This window comes from Cuculus canorus, chromosome 8 (assembly GCF_017976375.1).
Source record: "Cuculus canorus isolate bCucCan1 chromosome 8, bCucCan1.pri, whole genome shotgun sequence".
Lineage (NCBI taxonomy): Eukaryota > Metazoa > Chordata > Aves > Cuculiformes > Cuculidae > Cuculus > Cuculus canorus.
The window spans coordinates 34,058,571-34,082,833 of NC_071408.1; the positions used below are offsets into that span (position 1 = coordinate 34,058,571).

Here is a 24,263-nt window from a genome sequence, read left to right on the forward strand (position 1 = left end):
TCGGGCACTCTGCATCCCAAAATCTCACCTGGAACCAGGAGGTGACCAGGATATGCATGACTGGGGCTGCTGGGCTGACACAGGAGCCGTTCAGCCATTCTGAGCGACCTCAGGCAGGAAGTTTAAATTTTAAGAAGCTGAGACCCAAAGATCTCTGATGCACTACCAGCCTCCAGATGCAAGCCGCTATTTAAGGCACAGCAAAAGCGAGCTCTCAGCTTGGGCCTGCTGGAACATGCGCAGCCAAAACCACATCAAGCAGCGAGTGGGAGGCTACTTGTGCAAGGCTGTCCTTCCACAAGGAGAGAGCTACACCAGAAAGTCAGCCCAAAGGGAATCAGGGAATCAAAGAGCATCAGGGAATGCTGGAGTTGGTGAGAAAACCCCAGCCAGGTAGTGCAGCAAAACCAGCTCACATTTGGTTACCCCACAAACAATGTTGTAAGAACAGAGGCTAAGATTCCATGTGTGACTTCAACACTTTAATTCCACACATTTTGAATCATTAACAGTGAAAATTAACAGTCTTTAGGATTTTAGGCAACATCGTGTATTTTTCTAACTCCTGAACTTGCCAGGTGTCCCAGTCAAACCCCAGAGGTACAAGATGTCCAAATCCAAGCCCTGGGTGCTGCCATCTGCACTAGGACACCCAAATGCCCATTTCATGACCTCGAGTGTCCGAATCAACAGCCAACACAGCTTTACAATACTGTTTACAGACATTTTACAGAGGGTTTGTCAAGAGCCCGGAAGCACATTTGCCTCAGGGAAGCTGTACATCTTTAACACCCCTGCCAAAAGGAAGAGAGTATGCAGTAACTTACTGTTGTGTTACTTTTACTAGTAAATCAGTTATTTTACAGAATCAGTGCTAGAAAAAATTCAGCATTAGAGAAACTGAAAGAGAAGCCCAAGAAGCATTGAGACCCTTCTGAGGAGCGAGCTTCACTCATTTAGGGAGGAATTGTGAGCAGCGCATGTATTGAACAGCTGACTTGCCCTTGTGAGGCTTGTACTTGAGCTAGAAAAACATCACCAGTTTGCGAACTACTTTCCTTTGACACAGCCCAGTGTTTTTCTTTGTCATCCTGAAAGCAGTAAGGTCAACCAACAGATATTAAATACTAAATAAGATAACGTACCTAGAATTCCATGAATTAGACAACAGGTTTGTTACCTACTCTGTGCAGCAACCCAGCTGCTGTTAAACAGGCAACAACAGAAATCCCATTCTCTTCACAGGATCTGAAGGCTTCGCTCTCTGCAAACGCCTGTAACTTTTGCCCCCAGGACTTACAATGTGTTTTGTTCACACGTTTTACAAAATGCCATCAAATATTCCAAGAAAGGGCTTGACATCATCACTTTCACCATCAGGAAGGTACCTGACGAAGACAAGACCAACAACAACATCAGGTTAGGTGTGGTCCACAGCCTATGACATCAGGAGCACTACACAAAGTACAGTCAGGAGATACCAGCACAAAACAAACAATTGTAAAATGTTTTCCTTTCTAAGTTAATTGCTACTCTTAGTGTGAAAACTCATGTCTTTACAACGAACATTATAAATTGACACATCACCCGAAGACCAGTGTTCCAGGAGAACTGAGCACTGGAACACAGGCAACAGAAAACACAGACAACTCTGTATTACCTGGGATCCATTTCTCTTTCCTGGCCTCTTGTGCAAATAAAAAAATCCTCTTTCCGAGTGAATTTAGAAGAGCCCGATGTTGTTTCTGAGACAGAGTACCGGATGTTTCCTAGCTCTTCTGGAGGATTCCAATACTTTTTTCCTTGCAGACTGAACTGCAAAGCAAACATTAAAGGTTTACACAGTTAAAAACCCAACTGAAAGTGGAAGTGCCAAGCTGCTGCAGTATCAGTACCAACAGGGATGGGCAGGTATCAGACAGGGACCAAGCACAGGATAAATACAATTACGTACTGGATGACGGGCAGAATCACAATCACATTGAGTAAAGGGGTTTGAAGTCGTGCTGTATATAGTAAATTCCAGACCGAGTTCTTTGTATCACTGATATCACTCTGACCACAGGATGCACGTGTGTTTGCATAACACCAAAAGGTTCAGACACTCAGCATGTCCACACTTATTCATCAGTCAGATACAGTAAATCAATTTACATGTTAAATACGCTAGTTAGAGGAAAATCTTGTGACTCACCATATTTATATTCCCACTCTGTGCAGATAGCACATCAGAGGTGAATGTATCAGCCACAGACACCACTGAGTTCTGACTATCAGTCTCATCTTGCAATGAGCACAAACTGAAAATAGAAAGTTGAATAATTTTAAGTATTTTTACAGAAGTGCAGAACTATTCACTCTTCAGTTCAGGATTTTCTATTTATTCCCCTGCACACTTAAATAAAAAAAATAAATCACTTAATAATCCATAACTTTTAAAAGCTGACATTCCACTCACTTCCATGAGAGAAGAACCTCCTATACATTTAATCATACAGATGCATATGAAATACAGACAATGGTGTTAACTGAATCAAATGGTGATACACTAAACACATTGCTTACTCTATCAAAATGTCATTGGTGGCTCTGCTGCTGGCAGGCTGGCAAAGTGCTTCATGCTCCTCTGGAATTTCAAGACAGATATTTCCACGTCCCATGTAAAAAAGGAAGTTTTAAACACTGAGTCGCAAAACAGTCAAACTCTTTTGTAAATGTTTTACCTAACATGATCAATAAGTTTGAAAATTATTTAAATGTTTTAACACTTGAAATATTCATGCCGTGGGCTCTGGGCTAATGTAAAGGCAAACAGGGTTAAGCAGACGGAAAAATTAACAAATATGCAGTTGCAGACCACACAAAAAATGTCTAATTCTTACTTTCTCAGCTCTCCCTTCCATTCCAGCTTTGTCTCAGTACAGCTGACACTCAAGGCAGAGCAATAAGCCTAGTGATTAAGGCAATTAACCAAAAATGTCAGGCAGTTCATTGTATGCTAGAGGAAATGATTCTCAAATAACAGCCTGCACAATAACTCGTGTGTAGGAGAAAAAGAATGTTGTCAAAGTAACCTTACCTAATTCCCTACTGGCAAAGCTGCTAGCAAACACTAATTTCTCATCATCAATGTCGTCCCAAACATCACTTCTCAGCTCAAAGTCCACAGTCAGAGCATCTGAAACACAAGCTCTGCTTTTATCTATATCAGAGAAGTTAGGCATTAAAGATCTTTAACAGCTTTTAATGTCTTGCCTCCTGGCTCCTCTCCCTCCCCAGCACTGGATGTTTCCAGAGAAAGCTGTACCACGTCTGTAACGGACGGGTACAAAAACCATGCTATGCTTTAGGGCCAGCTGTTCTATCTGTTGAACAGAGGATTGTCACACATGCTTTTGCCTCAGCATTACTTTGAGAAAAGAGACCCACGGTGTAGGGTCTAGAAACACAGGCCTTGTAAAAATCACTGCAATGCCCTTCTTCCCCTTTGCCAGAAGCATCAGTTCTCCACTGATAAGGCAGACTGATTATTTAACACAAAAAGTAAAAACATGTGTGGCCTCTCCAGTGGAAAAGAAACAGAAAGAGAGAATTCCTTTACAGACAGAGCTGTTTGACTGGCTGTTAACTCGGTTACTGAATGGTCACATTTCAACATCTACCAGACCAAAGCTCACATTTCACCAACTTCTCCAGCAGAAAGGAAAAAGAGGAAAATGTGGGTAAAACAGAGGGGTAGAACACTTGTTACCAGTGGCTTCAGTGCGAACATGTTATAGCCATGACTTTCAGGGAGTACGTATCAATTTGCTCCCTAATACCTTTGATTTCATTACTGTTTTATTTGGAAGTACATTTAGATGCTTAGCTCTGAATTAGAAACTCTCAGCGACAGCACAAAGCAAGCCAGTGAAGGCCACTATGCTTCCCTGTACATTCAGTGTTTTATGATGCTGTACCAGTGACTGCAGTAATTTCAGCAAGCTGGAGTTCACCAGTCTATTCAAGTCCAAACAGTGCAAATGGTCATTTCAGACATTAGCAATAACTTACTGCTCTTTCCATAGCTCCAGGACTGCAGCTGTTTCCCAGACCCTTCTAAGCTGTTACCAGTACCTACTTGGGCCATTGTGGGGGAGGAAGAGGTCTGTTCATTGCTCGCTCTGCTAAAGAAAATCAGTAACTTTCCAGTAAAAAAGCTACCAAAAGTTGCAACACAATTGTATCCAAAAAACAGTTCTTAGCTGTTACAACTTAACCTGCCCTCTAAAACAGGACAGATTTCTATTTTTGTTACTCCTATTAATCAGTACCTTGGCAATGCTGGCAACAAAGCTTTAGGTGAAAAAGCAAATTGTTTGAGATCCACATTTTGCGCTTGATTTAACATCTGCATCTAAAGAAAGTAGATTATTGTAACCAGTAAGATATAGACATATTGGAAACTTGCTTTTTTCAATCTTAATGATGCTGTTAATGTTGCATCAAGTTAACATTATTTTTAAAGATCACACACAAAATCTCTCTGGTGTCTGCATATCAAAAGTAATCAGTTAAAAAAGCTTGGATTCCCTGCTCCTACTGGTGTTATCCAAGTCCCCTGGCAAAGTCAGACTCCTTTATCACTGACTCACCTGTACCAGCTGTCGGCTAAATCATCCTCTTTGGCAAATAAACAAGCAAACAAAACTGTGACTAGGAAATAAACCACTGCAATATCACAGGTGCCATTGTGCCAAGAAAGGTGCCAAGAAGAACTGGTATAGTACTACAGTCAAAAAGACAGTGTAAGCCAGGGGATCTTCAGAACTGAAAACCCAACATGATTTAGCTTCTTATGAACTAGCAGATCTACCTGTCAATGCCGAAAGATCTCTTAGCAACACCACAAATATCACTACTTGATTACACTTGGGTCATGTTTTGCCAAGGCCAAGTCACCGTACAGTCCCTTCCAGTGACACCCCAGTCCGTAACACCACACACAGAGAGCACACGCACAGCAGTGGATTGCTGGAGGTGCTCCTGACAAGCAGAATCTCTCAAAGCTTTCTGGACCTCTGGTACTTTTGTACTTTGCTTTTTGCATTTCACACAGGAAAAGACAAAACTTCGTATTCAGTTATAAAATTCTCTCTGCCAACAAAGTACACAAACACATCAGAGATCAAACCAAATCCAGTCACTGGCTAACTGTGTTCAAACGAACCTTTAACCGTTTCACTGGCGGTACAGATGAGATCGAGTTCCTGCTCCTTAAATCAGCAAGGTACAAAGAAAAATTTGAATCTCCACTCATCTCTGATTTCGGAGCTACTCCTGTTTTACCTGAGAAAAGCAATTAGAACAGCCTTCAGAGGAGTTTACACGGTTTAAAATCTAATTCTTTTCAGATCGATGGAAAGTTTGGTAACAAGATTAGCATCTTCTATTAAAATATCCTGAAAAATTTAACACACCACTATTTATATAACAGTGCAAAAGCCTGACATTGCTCTTAAATCACATGCTAGACGTTCTGAAAAATATTAATGATTGCAGTGCCTATGAAAGTGCTATCAGCAAAACTTTTCATTACTGCTTGCATGACTGCATCATAGCAACAACTCAGGCCTGACTCTTGCCTATATTGCTTCTGTTAACGTTGCTTCTGCTAGAAATGAAGTTACTCTAAATTACATTTGTCTGAAACTGACAGAAATAGTAGATTTAATGAAACTCACAGCAGTCATGTCCACACACATCTTTATTCTTACAGCGATGGTTGCATTCTCTGCTTCCGTATTTCTTGTAAACAATCTCCTGTTTAGATCTGCCTCCTAGATAAACACAATACAGAAATGCTCTCTTTTTAATTCCATATCCATTTCTGGGAGCATACTTCCTGCAGTAAAGGATGGGCCACAAGTCATCCGGGACACTAGAATTTAGTTGCCTTCAACAAAACTTTAGGCTGCTTTAACAATGTACTTGGAAAGAACTTCATCAGAGTTATGGAAAGAGAGAGGTGTGACGACATTTCCCAGTTCAAACAGTAACATTTGATGCCAAGCACCAAAGGTTATTTTTACTTTCCAGTTCCTTAAAGACCTGTGCTGTCACACTCAACAAGCTGCAGCAACAGCACAGGTAAATAACAACCTAGCTCTGGACTGAAAGCAGACTGCCATGTTCTGCTGCCTTTGGCACTGCGGATGCTGTGACCTGACCGTTTACCTGTAGCCACTTCTGCTGCCCGCAGACCTTGGGGTGAGCCACAACACGGATCAAGGGAAGGCTTCGCTGTCAGTTTTCGATCTGCAACCACCCTGCTTCTGCCTGGTGCCAGTGTCAGGTAAAATGCTGTGTACGTTTGCTGTATGTCGAGGCCAACTAGGAAACCCAGACAGAATTATTGAAAATAAACAATTTCTAAACTACCGATTGCCTTTGGTTTTCCAAAGAATTTAAGAAAGTATAAAAGTTATTAAAAGATCACGGAAATTCATCAGGATAATGCACCATTAAAAATGCACTACTACGAGAATGGATTCTTTATGACTAAGATTAAAAACCCCAAACATTCTAAGAATTTAAGACAGTGTCTCAATCAGTAACAAATTCAGCCCCTCAACAGAATGTTTGTATTATTTTTCCCTGGCTTTGCACTGCCAATATAATGTTAACTTCAAAATTGTACTCACTCCGTTACAGGAGCATCAGCAGCTTGGCACTCGCAAGGAGTACGTCAAAAGTACTTGTGAAGTAGAGTGCTAATAACAGTTCTAGTTCTAACTAAACCAAGATTGATATGATAGTACAACACACACAACTTGTAAAGAGTATTTTTGTATTTTATTGGACAAATTTTCCAACCAGACAAGCTTATAAAAAATGAGAGATCACCTTCAGGTCTGAAACAGAAGCAGACTAAAATAAGTAGAGACTAGGAAGGCCTGCTTTAAGTTTCTCTGTGCTGTTGCTAGACTGGTGAGTTTTACTGAACTCAGCACAGCATGTAGACAGCCAAGAAGCAATAAAAGGACAACCTTGTCTTCATCTCTGGTTACAACATCCTCCCTTTTTCTGAGTTGCAGGGTTAGCCATAGGAACACAGATTATCCCAGGCTGGATTCCTGTAACAGTCCCACTAGTCAATGTTTATCTCAGAAGCGCCCATTATACTTTGGTTACCCCAGCACACAGCAACCGCAGGGCCCAGAGACAGAATTTCATAGTTAGTCTGTTGTTAAATTGTGTTTCCGAGTTATAGGTTCCAGAGCCATTGCTGCCTCTCTTCAGCTGCTGCTCCAGTTCAGTTCTATGGAAGCCAGCCCTGAGGGGACCAATGTTTCAATCCACACATCTTAAGGCACAACGCTCTCCACTGTAGAAATGTCTTTCTGCTGGAGGGGACCACTAATCCATACCCAGTACTTCTTTATCCTGATGCAAAACCTCACCATTCACAAAGACAGCTCTTCTCCGCATAAATAACCCACGAAGCCGATAGGTTGTTCCTAACGAAAGTTAATTCAGCTTCAAGGTGAAGAGCAAAAGCAAATCCTAACCTGTACCAGCAGAGCCAAACACTACCTCCTGGTAGCAGTTTGGATGTCTCCGGGTTCATTAATATGCGAGTAATTGAAACAAGCAGGTATGTAATTAGGACTGTTAAGGAATACTCAACCCAGCAAAAGACATGCAATAGAATTTTGTTTCCAGATCCATTCATTGCAATACATTTTTGTATTTATATAAAGTGTTTTAATAATTTATTCAAAACTCTCCTGCAGTTGTTTTTAAAGCACACCAATCCACCTACCATAATCTGAACTAATTAAATTTATACTGATGACTTCTGACTTAAGAGCTCTTCTCACATCAATTTTCTTTGTCCAGTTGCCAGTTTTCAGCAGCGCAGAATCCCTGAAATGTATCAGAGAAGCTTTGTTAGACATGGACAATGCAAGCAAGGCCATGCACTGCGGCCTCTGTAATCAAGCGAAAAAGCCTTTATTTGGTCTTAGCTCTTGGGTTTTGCTGGGTCAGTGGCCTAAGGAAAACCTTCCAATGGGATTTTTGGCCACAAGAGTGCCAGGATCCTGCCAAGCAGATTCAGCTCTGCCAGAAGTGCCAGACTGGCCTGAACTCACATGAAGGGCACACAGTTGGAAAAGATTTTGTTTCTCTTTCCCCATTTGCTCCAAGCATATCTTGGCTAACCAAAGAATTTAATTCCACCTCTGAGCACAAAACAATTTAGACTATATGATATAATTAAAGAAATCTAGTTAATAAGGCTTGAGAATGTATCTTTTTAACAGGTATATTTACTTGGTTTATAGTTAGGTGGGTATTACTATGACCTCCACACTATGTCGTCAGTGCTGTACAGGCGTTTACCCTTGCTCTCTGTGCTGACAAGCACACTGGCATGGTTGGTGGATGTGAACCTTGCCCACCATTTTAAGTGACAGCGATGACTAGAAAACGCTGTGTGACAGAGAATGATTTGGTACCACTTAGCATTGGTGTAGAAAGTACTGCAAATGCTGCGAATCACAGAGAGGATTAAAAGCCAGCCCCCTGAAAAGATGTAAGGCAACCCCCCTGGTCATACGAACATAATCTTCTGATTAAAAATGACTTGGTTGTCAGCGTCTCCTATGATCAGAGTAACGTAGTGAAAGTCCGTTGCTGTCCTCTTTGCCTGCAGCTGCTCGTAGTTGGTTAACGTGATGGTTATTAGGATTTCTGCCAATGTATCACTGTATTTTGGAAGCTAGGGAAGAATAACATAAAGATGTTATTGCTAAAAGATGCCAAGTAAAATATATGCCCTTCGATAAATTTTTAATAGAAGCACAACAGCTCGATCCAAGCAATTTCAGTTTGTGGTACCATTTCTATTTGTTGCTCTGAGACACCATTACACCATGCTAACTTGCCCACAGCTGAACAGCCGAGATTCGATTAAGTGTTGAGAATAAAAGAGAGTCTACATTGAGCCCTAGAAAAATTCTCTGTTGTTTGAAGCAAAACCAGAAAGACATAAAAAGAAAACGAGGTAAGTTTTAGCATCCCAACATATTTGTAACTGTTAAATCTTTCTTCTGAGAACAGCATTAGAGCTATTAACCTGCTACTATGGCAAATGAAACAATAAACCAGAACTGATTGTTACACCAATAGGATTTCACATGTTTATTTAGTTTTTAGCTTCAAAGGCATCTTCAGTTGCACCACCTTTGCGAGACACCTTAAGGCTGTTTTTCAGATTATGTGACCTGTTCAAAGACCAAACGCGTACCAGAGCCTCAAAGCTCTGCTCGCACATGGAATTGCACCCTGCATCTATAACATTAAATGCTATTATGAGAGGCCAATGCATTGTAGGGATGTACATCCCAGGGCTCTCCTTCAGTCTGTAAGGAGACTCTTTAAAACTCTTAAATTTATGCGTGCTAAGATGCAAAGAGGCCTCTATATTGTGTAATATTCTACCAGCAAAGGCTCAAAATGTCTTTTAAATCAGTATTTGCTCTTTCACTTAATAATATCAGCATAAAAACATAAAATAAATAAAAAAGCATTTACCTGTTCAATGTCAAGTTTGTATTTTGGAAGGTGCAGAACAGATTCTTTTATCTGGTTTCCAAAAGGCGGATGCCTGTTCAAAATCTGCAGATTTAATTTCATTTCTGATACATTCAGCTGATCAGAGATGCCAAAAGAAACATAAATTCAAGGAATCGATCACCTGAGTAATTATGCTACTAACAAAAGCCCTGTCACTCCTGGTTCTCTGATGTCAGCAATGCCCAGGACAACAACATCACCAAAACAAAAGGCCAGCACTGTTTCAGCCTGGACCACTTCTGCTCAGGTGAGAGCCAGTGAACGAGCCAAAGGCCTCAAACCCGACTGCTTTGGATTTATCGGAGATGAGGATTCTAACAGTGCTCCAGCTTTAGTCAAAAAAACCCCAAATGACAGGAAAACTGTAACAAGGGCAGAAAAGAAAAATGAAATTCCTAAAGCCCAAACAGCAAACCCCAAGTAAGATCCATTTCCTTTAGAAATCCGTTAGATCTTCCACACCACCGTTTGCCTCAGAACAGACACCAAGAGGCAAAGCCCTTGTTCTGGGCTGAAAACTGACTTCCCCATCCTATGGCTAACTTAACTGAACCCAGCAACAGCGGGAATCCAGGACTCTCACCATTCACCTACAGTAAGAGAAACTGTCGATACCCATTCCCTTTTATGTTTTCTCTAACATTCCTACAAGGGAAACACACACTGCCCTTTGTTTCAAACTATGTTAATGACCAAATTCCACACACCAAAGCAACTGCTTTTCAAAAGCAGCCAGACTGGTGAAATCATCCCCACTAAATTTGCTAAACCAAAACATATTGTCAAAGAAAATGAGCAGCAGCTGCACTTTTTAATTTGCTCATATAACTCACTTAAACCATGCAATGGTGCTGACTGCTATACAGCAGATCTACGTTAACCACACTGCTTGTATGGGAACAGGACTAACACTCCTCATCTCCCTTATCACAGTTATCTGCACAGAAAACTACAAATTACCAGTTCGAGCTCCCTTGCATTTATGTCTTCTATTTTTTTGAATGTTGTCAGCCCTGCATTTACCATAGCGTTTGACAGCGAGACACCTGTGAAAGATTTAAATTTTATGCTGTTAAATAACAATCACTTATCTCAAAATCTTCTCCACAACGCAATGATAGCAGGAAAAAACAAGCAGAAATCATTTTCTAGCATGTTTATCCCAGCTTTTTGTCCAGCAAATCACTACATGTCTTATGTTGTTGTTATTCAATTTCACTTATCCATTAGTACAGAGAAAAAGAAATGCAATACAAATCAAAGAACAACTTAAATACTATGAAATCCAGGAAAAAAATCACTAAATGTATTACTTTTACCATAACAGACTATCCTGACAACTGTGGGACTCAATTGTGGCAAATGAGTAATTAAGATACTCATTTAATTACGTAAGCAGACCCTCAGAAATCGGCAGCCTGATAATAAGGTTTGATTCTCTATCAGATTACACCGTTATCATTTCTGACTAGTACCTACCAATTTTTTCAAGTTGTTTAGACACGTGAAGTGAATTTTCCCAAAGCCTGCACCTGAAACACTTGGCTAGAATCAGAGAGTTCAATAGAGCGGAGAAGTTGTTCTTACATGATGCCAGGAAGTCAGACAACCCTGTAGAACCAAGGCTGACTTGTATTACTCAGACAAAATGTTGGTTACTATTAGACGCCTTAGAGAAGGATTAAATGTTACCGTACATCTAGTAACCCGTAAGCCATTTCTAAATATTCTGCCAGTATCCTGTGTCAAAGTGAAGTCCTGAACAGGAATGCATCCTAGCTGGGCCTGAATGAGACTGGGAAAAACAGTTTTTGGTACATAAGCCGTACTGTAAACTAAGTGTAACAGCATAACAATTTCTACCACAAAACAAAAGAAGATTCAGAACAGAAACAATGAAATGCAAGATCTGGTCCTCTGTAAAACAATACAAATTTTAGCAAGGCCTTCAACAGCCATAAAACAACAGCTTTTCTATAAGAAGTAACAACATGATGTGATAGCTACCAGTTTATTTTCATTTCTCTTGTTTTTATCTTCCCCTCCATTGGAAACCTATGCATGAAAATAAACATGTTTTGTGCCATTCATTTTGTTTCTTGTTAAAAAGATACTTTCCTTTTTCAATGTATCTATTTTTGATACCTGATAGTTATTTTATCCTTGTCTCTGTTCAAAGTGTTCAGTATTTTCTTCTCATTTGTTCTCAGCTTGATATCCAGAAACTCAGTGCAGTTGGAGATCATTGTGATCTGTAACAACTGAACTCTTTTAGTGTTTCTCTGCCTTTTTCTACTGCTTCCTCCAACTTCTTTTTAAGAAAACATTTTTAAAAAGCCTCTACTGTCTCAGCACTGTGACCATGCAGAGATGGTCGTTCAGGTCTGACCCGACTCCCTCCCCTTCACCCTCCTGTAACAGCTGTCATGTGGCAAAAGGGGAAGATATTTCTTTCCGTTTTCACATTACTTTTCCCCTTCAGATTACCCCACGTCAACCCCACTGCTCATACTTTATGACATACAAGGCAAACACAAATAGTTTTTGCAATCATTATGTATTTCACTTTACTTCCTCCACCCTTCAATTGCAAAGGCAGCTACAGAACAGGCTTTCCATTTAATCATGGCCACTCTGCTCTACTGTAGCATTTGCTTCAAAACAAAACATCTTTTGTGACCCAGCAGTGAGGATAACAACCTGTGATCTGACAGAGGAAAATTACTTAAACCAGTGAGACAAAGGGATTCTTTTAGAAGTAAAACTTGCTCTCTACGCAGCTGGATTTTACAATACAAAACCAACTACTAAACCACAAAACAATACAGTATTCAATACACACACTGAACAACTTCAGCAACTTTCTATCTTGACAAGCAAGGCTGGTGAGAGGAGAAAGAGTTGGAAATTGCAAGATCTAATAGTACAAAGCCTCAGAAATGCTCCATATGGAATTGATCTAGATTTATTCTCTAAAACTTCACATAAATAAACCTCAAGCTCTTTAAAGGGAAAAAACCCTTCAGCCGCTTATCTTTGATTCTGTTTAAAACCAATTGAACATACATAAATTTTCTTCATGAAGTTAAATTACCAATTCCTTTAGCGTCTCTGTCCCCTTAATGATGAAAAACTGTTTCACTGTATCAAACGCAATATAATACCAGGCCATTAGTCTTCCCGTCTCTAGAAGAGAGGAATATATTTTAAAAAAGAAACTTGTCAAGTCTTTTCGGTGTATTTTTTTCAAGTCACAAAATCAAATCCATTCCCTTAGGACGTGGCTCTATGCAATCCCCCTGCTGCCTCAGTACATCCTTGCCCTCAGCTGCTGCTGAGCCTCACTGACCTAGCACAGAGGGGCAGGAAGAACACATGGAATTCGGGTTCTCCAGTGGAGATGAATTCACACTGACAAACCCGACTGGGAACTGCAGCTGCTGAGAAGCCTCCCTCCTCTGGCAGAGGGCTGTGAAGAGCAGGTACTGATCAAACCTGTCTTCTGTTGCAGTGTCATACCCAGTTATTCTGGGATCATGTTCTGTAATTGTTTCCAAATAGGCAATTAAATCTCCAGCACCCGCAAGACAAAATCCATGCATGGATCAGCATTCAGAGAACGCTGTTCAGACATACACTCTGCTCAAACTGCCTCTCGGACCCTGCTCTCTACATTTGGGTGCCCTGTTTCCGGCAACAGGAACAGTTGTGCCCCTTTGCAGTTCACTGCTAGCTCAACATCACTTCTGACAATTTGTGTATTTTTAAAAGAGTTACCTGTTGGTTTGAAATTATTTGCTTCATCCATCCTGATCAAATCAAGAGATGATAAATCATTTAAGTTCTTCAAACACAATTCTGTCAATGATTTGAAAACAGACACATTTTTAGGGCACACAGAAAAACTTATCTACGTACAACCCAAAACAATGTCACCATCAAATTGCAATGAACACATAGCCAAGTATTTCCCAGAACTCAAGCCAAGGATTTAGACTGGTCCTGCTTCTGCTAAAGTCAGTGGTTAATGTCCCTCCAGGGACAGCTCACTCCAAGACATCTCGTACAGGACATCACAGCTCTTTTTCAGAAAAGCACAAGTGGCAAAGTAAGAGAAACCGAGCACACGGAATGCAGGCTGCCTTGTTCAATTCTGAATGAGGGACCAGAGAGTCTGCAGCATTTATACACAAGATTTCTGATACCGCACTAACACTGAAATGGCTGAAATGTCAAGCATCCACAGGTATTCATGAATCCTTCACCAGAATTTTCATCCTGTATCAGGTGCATTTGTGTTTTCTTCACTAAACCTATTTTGTCAGATACCTGCACGAGGATGACTGCAGCGTTTTGGTTTTCTCTCTTTCCAAACCAACGTAATTAAAAGGCAAAAACTGCATTAATACAATGTTCAGCAATTAAAAATAAGTTGCAAAAGCATCCAAAGCAATAGCTCCCATAGCAACCAGCAATCACTCACATCGTGTGTGAATGTATGAAAACATAATTAAGTGCATCACTACAAAACATGTCACGTGTGCAGGGAAAAGGAGCTGGTTTCCTTCAGAACTGTAAAAAGAGATTGTTTCTAAGACCAGAGCATTTCAAGGAAATACAATCCACACCTAAAACACAATTGTAAGTGCAGTCTTCTGCCCTAGCCCTTTCTGTAGAAGGGACTTCACACCAGGCCTTCTCCCATAAAGGCTGATTTAGGCAGTAACATGCTCCATTCCTGCAATTTTAAACTTTTCCAAACAAGGCGAAAACATTTACATTTTACATCCTTTGTTTTCAAGGCTGAATCTATGATGAAGGGAAGGTGACAATTTCTGAAAAGAGTTTTTTAGAAAGTATAGTAACAGAAATTAAGGAAAGTGAATGAGATCAGTCAAAGGATGATTAGAAAGAATTACAAGAAATCAAAATTAAAAGTGCTCTGCTCCATGTTTCTGAGTATGGAGATGAGATAGGTAAAGCCATCTAATTTTTTTTCTCTATGCAAGAAAAACTTTTCCACCAATCAAAATATACTGATAGTGTTTCAAAAGTATCAAATTAAATAACTAGCACAACATAGTAAATCACTTGTTCTGTGAAGGGCTCTATTAGAACCCATGGAGATAGAAACATGGATGAACCTGCCCTAAAATGCAACATCTTACTGAAAGAAAGCTTAAAAGCCATTTACCTTGTAATTTTGCTTCAATTCCAGTTTTATCCAACCCAGATGAGAAACCTTCATGAAAAGACAAGAGGCTTTTTAACCCAATGCAATTCTATACTCCCTCCTCAACTCCGTAACTCCATTCCAGTCATGTCTGCAAATCCCCAAACAGAAGTGCCTACAGCCATGCCTGGTGACTTTGGAAGCAAGCACGGTGCAAGCGGCAGCGCCCACAGCGATGGCCAGGGCGGGGGATGGGGAGGCTGCTCTGGACAAGATCAGTTGTGACCCCAGCATTAAGGTCACTGAACTTTTGCGGTAAAAAAGCTATGAAATACTAGACAATTTTCTTCCTTAGCAGCAGATTGCATATTAAGCACTGAAAAGTACATCACATATTGGGACAGCATTAATGCATGGCCCAGTGTATTGAGAGCATAACAAACATATCATTACACAGCTGTCAAAGGCTTCTTTCACAGTTTTGAAGGGTTAGACCATGCTGAAACTCTTATCTCTTAGAGTAAGGCACTTGAAACCCTTCCTTCTGTAAATGTTACAGGCCATACCACACACCTTGTTTCCAATCTCTTCTGAAAGAACAGTCCACAAGAAAACGAAAGCAACAAACACTATGGCACTAACACATCCCAGTGTCATAGTTTAGATTGATTAAAAACAAACTAACAAACCGTAATGAGACGGATTTTTTAAGGCTCTGATGTACAGGAATGTCGATCGAATCCACTCCAAAGCCACACTGACATTTGTGACAGTGTGCAGCACTATTTCTGCATTTAAGTGCTCCACAAGATGCCTGTGCAAGCTGGCAAAACAAACCAAACAACGTCAGTACATTTCCCAATTAACAGCACTAAAACTTGGGAAAAAAACCAAATCTTAACCAACCTCCTCCCCTAAACCCACAACAATCGCCTGGTTTGTTCTATGGGTTTTTTTTGTTTGCATTTGGTTTTTAATCCCTGAAATCAATAGAAAACAGTAAAGAATACATAAATAATCAACAATGTCATTTCTTTGTTATCACTTAATGTCCAGCAGGGAAAAATAAAAACACTTGCCAACTGCAAGGTTTCCCAGTCATTTAGAAAACAAAGCTTCACTCATGTAAAAGTCACAGCAGTGTTGATAGTTTGGATATATTTGAAAAATTAAAGCTTAACAAAACTAAATGAGCAAAATTTCCTGTTTTACCCTTTAATGTTTTAACTTTCCTACCTACTTCCATTGCTACTGTTCACCTCGAGTGAACTCTATAGGGTAGTGTTTACCAGGCTCTATCACCTAAAAATTCAGAGACACAATCTGGGTTCAGTTCTTGCCTTTTGCCTTTGCATTATGGACTTTTCCAGTTCCTGCTGTTTTCCAGCATACAACGATCTTTTGGTTAAGTTTAAGACGTTCTCAAGATAGTTTTATCTGATAAAACAGAGGCTGTCAGTGGCTGAATGGCTTGAGTTGAATTGCCTTAGATTTTTCTTAAACGTCTTCTAAACAGACCAATAAGCACCCCAAGCCCACCTAAAAAACCACTTTCTGTAGGAACTACGATACATTGCTCCCTTCTATACAGCCTTACGAAATCGTGAGTTACCTGCTCTCTATCACATCAGCACCATTTAACATCTGTATGTACTTCTCTCTCGTGCTCCAACGAGTCATGATAACTGCTGTGGCTGTAGTGTCAAACTGAAAGGTAAAAAGCACACACAAAACCTGCTCTCTAGCTCCCAGCCGAAAACGCATTCCATATCTGTTGAAGTCATTAAACATGTTTTCTTAAAACCCTTGCTGAACTGGCTGTTGAATGCCAAGGCCTCTGTAACCTAAAGTCAAGTCCTCACTCCCCTGGGCAGCGAGCAGGATCGGAGACCCCAACCCTGTGGCAGGCTGGTCAGCACAGCAGCCCCTGTGTGCTCGCATGTACAGCAGAGACCTGCGGGAAACACCCCAAACTGAATTGCACCAACCTCCTGCCAAGGCCCACAGCCAAGGAAACGACCATTAGTCATCCGCAAGCACTAGAAATTCTTGAGTGAACAGCCAGGCCTTTTGCAGTAATGTTTTGTCTTTATCACCTGCTCTCCAGCCACCTCACCTAGATTATTTAATTTTGTAATGGAAAAAATCCTGTCAGACTGATTTACTGGGGTTTGTACGAGCAGTTTCCCGACCCTTGTGTTTTTCCAATCAGATTAGTGTACATGTTATAGAAAGGCAGAGCTTGGTAAATACTCAGGTCTTGACTCCGTGAGTTAAAGTGGCTCAGGATTCTGCGTCACAATTTTAAAAATCTTACTGAATTACAGTCTCTAGCAAAAAAACCCCAAAGTTAGGAACATCAGAATGTCCACACCAGTTCAGGTCTTAGGCCGAGATAAGATGCTGTCAGGTACACAGCATCTGCCAGTCACTGACATAAGCATCCTCTGGAAACAGAGGCGGTGCAGGCAACATCCTGTGTTAGGCTTTAGCTGTATTCCCAAAAACTAAAAGATCTAGAAGTGTAAGATCTAACATAAATGAATTGGAGACTTTAAAGAGATGTAACTAAAACAATCATTTTTTAATCCCTGCCCTTTCTTTTTTACAAGCAGAGCAGTGTCTAAACCCTTTCTAAATACATCATTCTTGGCACCAGCAGCCTCTTGTGGAAGCACAGTGAACTATAGCTCTTCAAAGGCAGCGTTTCTGAGCCTCCCCCTCTGCTCCACTGCTAACTCAATGAGATATATCATTGCTCTGTTGTCAGGAGAACAAAAGCACATTGCTCTCTATCCAAGAGTCCGGAGTTTTTATCATGTGATTTATAAGCTGTGTGCCAGCTCCCTACATTTCCCGTACTCCTCATCTGCTATGCAAGCCAAGTGTAATCTTTACATCTTCGCATGACAAGGGGAAGCAGCACTTTTCAGCGGACAATACAAAAGCAAATAGATCTCTTTCTTAATGAAGAAGTTACCCAGGAGCAGTTTAACTATTCATAACATCCCTTTAGGAACCCAATGCTGCAGTAAGATCATGAGCACTGTAGTTTCTCCACCAAGAATAGTTTCCACTGCTCTGCTTATAGAGAGCATCAATAGAATACAGTACGGACTTACTTGAGGCCTCCCTGCTCTCCCGATCATCTGCAGAATATCAGTTTCGCTGTACTCCTGGAACACTCCTCCAACATAGTGCATTGTGGATTTTATGACCACCAGGTGCGCAGGCAGATTGACTCCCATGGCTAGAGTGCTGGTGGTAACTACATCAGGTTAAAGAACATCAATGAGCACCGCCGGAATGTCCAGCAGGAGCTAAACAAGCAGCCAATAAGTGACTCACTTGTGATTCCTGAAAGCTCTAATTTCCTAATGAAGTCAGTGGGCGTTCTGCATCACAAGAAGTCACACAAACCACAGACAGGTTTTTGCTTAACAATTTCGGTGTATCTGATCATTAGCATTCATTTATTACCAAACATTCTTTAGCACACTCCAACCCAGATATTTGTATTTAGATGCTCCTTAACATCTGGAGCTAGCCCAGAATCATAGAATCATAGAATAGTTTGGGGCCAAAGTGACCTTAAAAGACCATCCAGTTCCAACCCCCTGCCATGGGCAGCAACACCTCCCACAGGATCAGGCTAACCAAAGCCCATCCAACCTGGCCTTGAACACCTGCAGGGATGGGGTAGCCACAATTTCCCTAGGTAACCTGTGCCAGGGCCTCACCACCCCCATGGTGAAGAAATTCTTCCATATGTCTAGCCTAAATCTGCCCCTCTCCAGTTAATACCCATTGCCCCTAGTCCTGTCAGTACAACCCTTTGTAAACAGTCTGCAGCTTCTGCCAGCCTTCATAAGGTTTCAGATAGTTATAAAGAACAAAGGATTCAGAAAATATATTCTAAAATATTACTTTTCATTTGCATCAGAAGAAAAACAATGATAACTGTATTTGTCTAACAAAAGCCTCAGTGACCAAATCTTCAATTTTCTCCCTTACATCTTGTTTCACTTGCCCAATGTTGTTTAAGTATATAGAAGTTCACAACAGGAAGTAGATATGCAAGATATATCAAGATGCCATAAAGGTATCAAAGGAAGTAACAGACTTATTCACACTAAGGAAAGAGAATGATGCAGCCACGACCTATGTGGTATGAAGATTCCCTTCTCTAGTAACATGTGCCATTATCAAAGATACTTTGCAGTGATACAGAAAAGTTATCTAAACACCTCCTCCTGCCATGCAAAAAGAGTCATCAGTCTTCATTAAGGGATAGGTCCTACAAACCTGGTTTGCAAGTTCCTGCCCCGTAACAAGAAAAGCTTTCTGCAGTAAACCAGGTTCCTTCCACAGTACTTTATTTGTCTTCCTATCTTGGTACTTGAAGCTTAGTTAACAATTTCACTTGAAATTTTGTTCTACAGAGTTTACTCAGCCTTTTTTTCTCTTTCTGTTGCACAGATTGCATACCTTTTCCCTATTTAGTCATTGAGATTACCAAAACTGAGTAAACTCCTCTGTGGCATAATGTTTTTTAAACAGTATCAGGTACAGTATGCTGTTATCTGTCTCCAACGTAACACACACAGAGAAGAAACATTATTCCTCTTCCTTGGTGGATAGGGAGGGTGGCCTCTGTGTACAGTGAAAAGCAGAACAGTCCTATGGTCATCAGTAACAGTGTGTATGTGTGCTCACAGGGTAAAAGGGCACGTGAAACACAAACACATCTTTATCTGCATGTCACAAAGGAACTCCAAAGGTTAAACATACCACAAAATCATAGCATATCACCCCTTCCAAGCTGCAATCTTCTCAGGACACACTAACAACATTTGCACTTGCCAAGTTACATTCACTCACAAAGCACTGGTAAGTCTCCTGCAGTAAAAGCTCCTTCAATCACTTTTCTGTCGGATACCTCCATGCCCGCATGATGATAAGCCACACCACACATTAAGAGATCTGAAAATGGAAATCACATCCATCACTTAGCTACGTGTCCTTAATCAAGTACTTACTCACAGAGCAGAGCAGTATGTTGTGCTTACCTCTCAGTTTGGAATCTTTCAACGAATTTGCAGACCTCTGTAACCTATGCAACACACATACACACACACAAAGAACACTTCAAAATCACAGAACAGATCCACTAATCGAAGTGCAATACAGAAAAACACAAGTACAGTTTTAGCTGCAAAAGCAAAGTATCACATCAAACTAGACAAAATCACTGAAGACTGCAAGAGGCCTCCCTTGACAGGTACATTTTTACATCCTTTCCCACAATTCTACTGCATTTGTGCTTTATAAGGATGTTCTTGGTTCTCACCTCTGCATTAGACTATCAAAAGGACACAGTCGGAGGATAACTTTAAATATACACCCTGCACAGTTTCAACTGCCACCTTTCCCATCATGGCGAAGGGAATGAGCTGACTCTCTGGGGCAGCTCAGACATTTTCCCAAGTCACAGCCTACAACCTCGATGTGCTGTTCACACAGGGCAAAGACCACCACATTTGAGGGCCACAATCGGGAAGCAGCTTCTGCAGCCACCATCACCAGGCAACTATGACATAAATCACAACTGCTATAGGTCAGAGTGTAATTATTAAAGGTAGCTGATAACGCAAAGACTTCTTATGGCTTAACTTGAAACACTAAGACCATATCCCATTCAACTATCCATATATTTAATCTTTCTACTACAAGGACTTATAGATCCACAGGAATCATCATTCATATGTTTCAAAAGCAACTTTTACAAGCAACTGGATGTTTGTGAGAAATACCCTAAAAATCTGAGAATGAAGCTTCCCAAGAAGAGTGTCAATTTATCCAAAGAACATCAGCTGTAGCGACAGTTTTGCTGCAGATGCTCCTCTGCTAGAAACTGTACCAGCTCAATGGCTTCACAGATGCCACAGGATTACTAAAACACAGAAATGCTTATTAACAACTCAAATACAAAAATACCTTTGTTTCTGTTCGATACTCAGCAGAAACTTAGCGTCTTTCGCAAGAACAGAGGCAGCCTGCTGTACTCCTTTTCTTGTGGCACAGAACTATAAATAAGAAAAGATTTTTTTGAATCAACACCTTTAAGAAACAATTTCCAATTTGATGGAAAAAACAAGCTGCTGTACCACAAGCGCTGGTTTCTGTTCCGAGTATGTTTGTATAACGCTGGCTATCTTGTAGTTGAGAGTTAAGTCAAATTTGAATTCTGTCTGACTGTCACTGCAAGGAAAACCAAGAACGACTTTGCGCAGCTTCACCGGCCGCTGATCATCATCTATTTTCAGACATACAGCAGGCATCTTGCTATCTGAAAGCCACTCTGCAATCTTTAAAGAAGAAGAAATAAAGTTGAAATGACAAAGTTCTGCTTTTAATCACACTCTGCTCTAACTTCATCACACAATAATTAACTCAGCTTTTGTCCCACATAAGCCAGTAACATATCTGACATCGTGTTTATCACTAAAATCACAGGGGAGGTTCTGCATTCTACATGACCAATTTAATTTGGACTGAAATCTCAATTCTGCTGTGATTTGTACTTAGAGACAAAAACCACAAACAGAAATCTAAAACCGAAGCCTTTCCATACTTGGCTGATGGTTCCGTATGGCTGTAGTGATCTGTCACATTCACACTGACCTCACCCTGCCTTCAGCCGACAGCTTCAAAAGGACAGCTTTGTCAGCAATTGGAGTTTATACCTCCATGTACCTCCTACAAACTACAGCTCCATGAATTAAAATACAGTTAAAATGTAACTCTTACATCTTCAGCGTTTGGGATTGTTGCAGACACAGCTACAAATCTCAAGGGAGGAACAGTGTCATGGTTCTCCGAAAGATGCCAAAGAGAAGACTGAACAGTCTTCATCCGACTGACTACAACTTCTAACGTTGCGCCCCGGCTTTCATCCTTTATAACATGCACCTATCAGGAATTGTAGAAGATCAGCTAAATATTTCTCCAGCTACAATGTGTACATCTGCTAAGTGAACAGTATCCTTTCCAAATCTCCGAACAAACCAGTGCACACAAAACAGTATTTTTTTTACCTCATCAATAAGAAACAGTCGCACAAGCTGGACTACAGAATTGTCTCTCCACCTTCTAGTCATGCTATCCCATTTTTCCTAAGAGGAAAAATCAATTCAACCAAACAGAAGGTTAAAATGCTTTAAAGGCCAACATGTGCCAGAAGTACAGCCCAAGCAGCCCTGCCCAAACTTCAGTAAACTGTTAAATAAAATCCATTAACCCAATCCCAGCTGACACCATCGATGTTTCACCTGGCACAGAGGGAGGTTACTAATGGCAGTTTATATGAATGAGTAGCACACACAGCAGAGCACAGGCAAGCGTAAGGAGCATAAAATGACTGCTTATTACACAAACCAGAGGAGCGGCCTAGCAGTAGACAGTGAGCAGTCTACCCATGTCTGCTTATTACAGGTTTTTGTAAGGATCAGGACTGAAACCTACTGGGGTTGTGATAATAATGTGAGCATGATGTATTTCAAACAGATCGTCCACCACTGTATCTCCTGTCAGCTCCTTGCAGCTGAGTCCTATCGGTCCAAATTTTTCTTTCCAATCATCAAAACGCTGGTTGCACAGAGCTTTTATTGGAGCCACTACAAATAATGCAAAATAATCAGGGTTGTAGCAGGAAAACCACACTGTATTGCTAAACATGCCAAATGCATACATTCTTAAGCAGTTTTCTTAATTTCCCTAATTTTCAGCTTTGCCTCCAGAACCATAAACTTTGTAACTGGTATCATTATCCTCATTATCCTATTCCATGTGCACAGATCAACGTGCAGTTCGGGCTACCCCATCAGCAATCAGAAACAGAATGCTTTAATTAAGGTTATTTATCCCCCTCATAATCCTGAAAGTTCCAACCAGCCTGTTTGTATCAATGCTTTCAGGGCAATCAAACCCATTACAGCACTCGGAAACACTCCAGCTCAGTGTGCTGACAGAGAAACTGTAACACACACCTTTAATTAAAGACACAGCACAGTACACTCTGAATCCACACTGGCTTTATTCTAAGAATTTGTACATATTGGAATTGAGAAAAAAAAGTAGGCTGAAACTTTTGTAAATATAAAGCTTAACCATTAACAGCAAGACTGACAAATCTATCACTGAATTAATTCATTAAAACTTGGGCAAACCCAGTTTTCAAACCTGATTTGCATGATATGAACTCAACTCTCAAAGAAGGAAAGAAAAACGTGTACTTGTGACCCTCTTCAGTAATTTCATTAGTTCCTACATAGACCACCTAACCCAGGAAGGGCACAGCTCTGCTGCCTCTGAACTGACAGACAGAAAGCAGCAGTTCCCATGAAACCCTGCCAGGTTAATGTATATTAGGAAACTGGATCCTGCTTTCAGAGCAACAGTCAGGCACGCAAAAGATACCACACCAGCTCTGGTTCTGACATTCAGAACTGGCTTTCATTTCCTCTTCCTCCCTCTCCTGTCCTCATGTACGCCTCATTGCCATAGAGGACAAGCTCTTCACAAGGTTTTTTAACCTTTATTTTTTTAACCTTCAACATTTCCTACTGCTGTCACCAAAATGCTGAAAGCTGCATAATACTTACTGTAAACAACTTTAATGTTTAACCACGGCAGCGGCACTTCCATGAGCAATCTGGTAATGGCCAGCTCGAACATCACAGTTTTGCCAGAGCCTGTCGGAGCGCAAATCACAAAATTCCTGTCTGTGTAGAGAAGCTAGGGAAGAATTGCAAAGGAGTGAATATATCACAGCTATCGGTTGTACTTGCTCAGACAACCCAAAAGCACTGTCTGGGGAAAACACCACGGGGACATTATTATTACATTGATATACAGAGTCCTCTAAAAAACTGTGTATCATGTGAAGGGACAGCAAGTTCTGCTTTTCTTAATCTTCCTGTGGAAACCATTAAACACAGTTCCTGATCTGTACACATAAATAAACAAATAATTCACACCTTCACACAAACGTATTTAAAAGGAAGAAAAACATTTCTTAAAGTCCTTGTGGTCTCTTCTCCCAGCTAAGCATAATCCTGCTCAGCTATTCCAGGAAGAGGTTCTTGGGTATATTACAGTTTTCCAACTCCTTTTAAATTCAAAATAGCAAAATACCACATAAATTTATCTGCAAAGTATTACATGCAGGTGCAGTTCATATTTCATACTTACATCATCCAAAGCTTTAGACTGTGCATAGTTAAAATATGGGAATTCCTTAAAAATACTTCTAAATTGGGTTGCTTGGCAGCATTAAGGAACTTAAAACAACTGAGTGAAAATCATACAATTTATTCTAACACTGTATCATCTGATTCCCAGCACATTACCAACCAAAACTCTTCCAGTGTAACGCAGGAAATTTGTAGCCACAGGAATAAAACCTCGT

At 40.6% G+C, this 24,263-nt stretch overlaps 1 protein-coding gene across 1 annotated transcript in view; it reads right to left on the minus strand.

Annotated features, from left to right (window-relative positions):
• Positions 1–478: 478 nt before the first annotated feature.
• Positions 479–24,263, minus strand: part of HFM1 (helicase for meiosis 1) — a 30,081-nt gene continuing 6,296 nt past the window's right edge. The window contains exons 7-35 of the mRNA XM_054073336.1: positions 24,047–24,117; positions 23,458–23,590; positions 22,319–22,470; positions 21,892–21,969; positions 21,605–21,766; positions 20,962–21,162; positions 20,792–20,880; positions 19,864–19,907; positions 19,676–19,777; positions 17,917–18,062; positions 16,407–16,501; positions 15,484–15,617; positions 14,816–14,863; positions 13,399–13,479; positions 12,716–12,807; positions 11,767–11,873; positions 11,629–11,676; positions 11,319–11,416; positions 11,101–11,232; positions 10,582–10,667; positions 9,580–9,696; positions 8,607–8,764; positions 7,805–7,908; positions 6,217–6,372; positions 3,080–3,178; positions 2,566–2,626; positions 2,195–2,300; positions 1,661–1,815; positions 479–1,388 (exon numbers count right to left, since the gene is read on the minus strand). Of these exons, the coding sequence (XP_053929311.1) occupies positions 1,322–1,388; positions 1,661–1,815; positions 2,195–2,300; positions 2,566–2,626; positions 3,080–3,178; positions 6,217–6,372; positions 7,805–7,908; positions 8,607–8,764; positions 9,580–9,696; positions 10,582–10,667; positions 11,101–11,232; positions 11,319–11,416; positions 11,629–11,676; positions 11,767–11,873; positions 12,716–12,807; positions 13,399–13,479; positions 14,816–14,863; positions 15,484–15,617; positions 16,407–16,501; positions 17,917–18,062; positions 19,676–19,777; positions 19,864–19,907; positions 20,792–20,880; positions 20,962–21,162; positions 21,605–21,766; positions 21,892–21,969; positions 22,319–22,470; positions 23,458–23,590; positions 24,047–24,117 (3,122 nt within the window). The 3' untranslated portion in view covers positions 479–1,321. The remainder of the gene's footprint in view (positions 1,389–1,660; positions 1,816–2,194; positions 2,301–2,565; positions 2,627–3,079; positions 3,179–6,216; positions 6,373–7,804; positions 7,909–8,606; positions 8,765–9,579; positions 9,697–10,581; positions 10,668–11,100; positions 11,233–11,318; positions 11,417–11,628; positions 11,677–11,766; positions 11,874–12,715; positions 12,808–13,398; positions 13,480–14,815; positions 14,864–15,483; positions 15,618–16,406; positions 16,502–17,916; positions 18,063–19,675; positions 19,778–19,863; positions 19,908–20,791; positions 20,881–20,961; positions 21,163–21,604; positions 21,767–21,891; positions 21,970–22,318; positions 22,471–23,457; positions 23,591–24,046; positions 24,118–24,263) is intronic.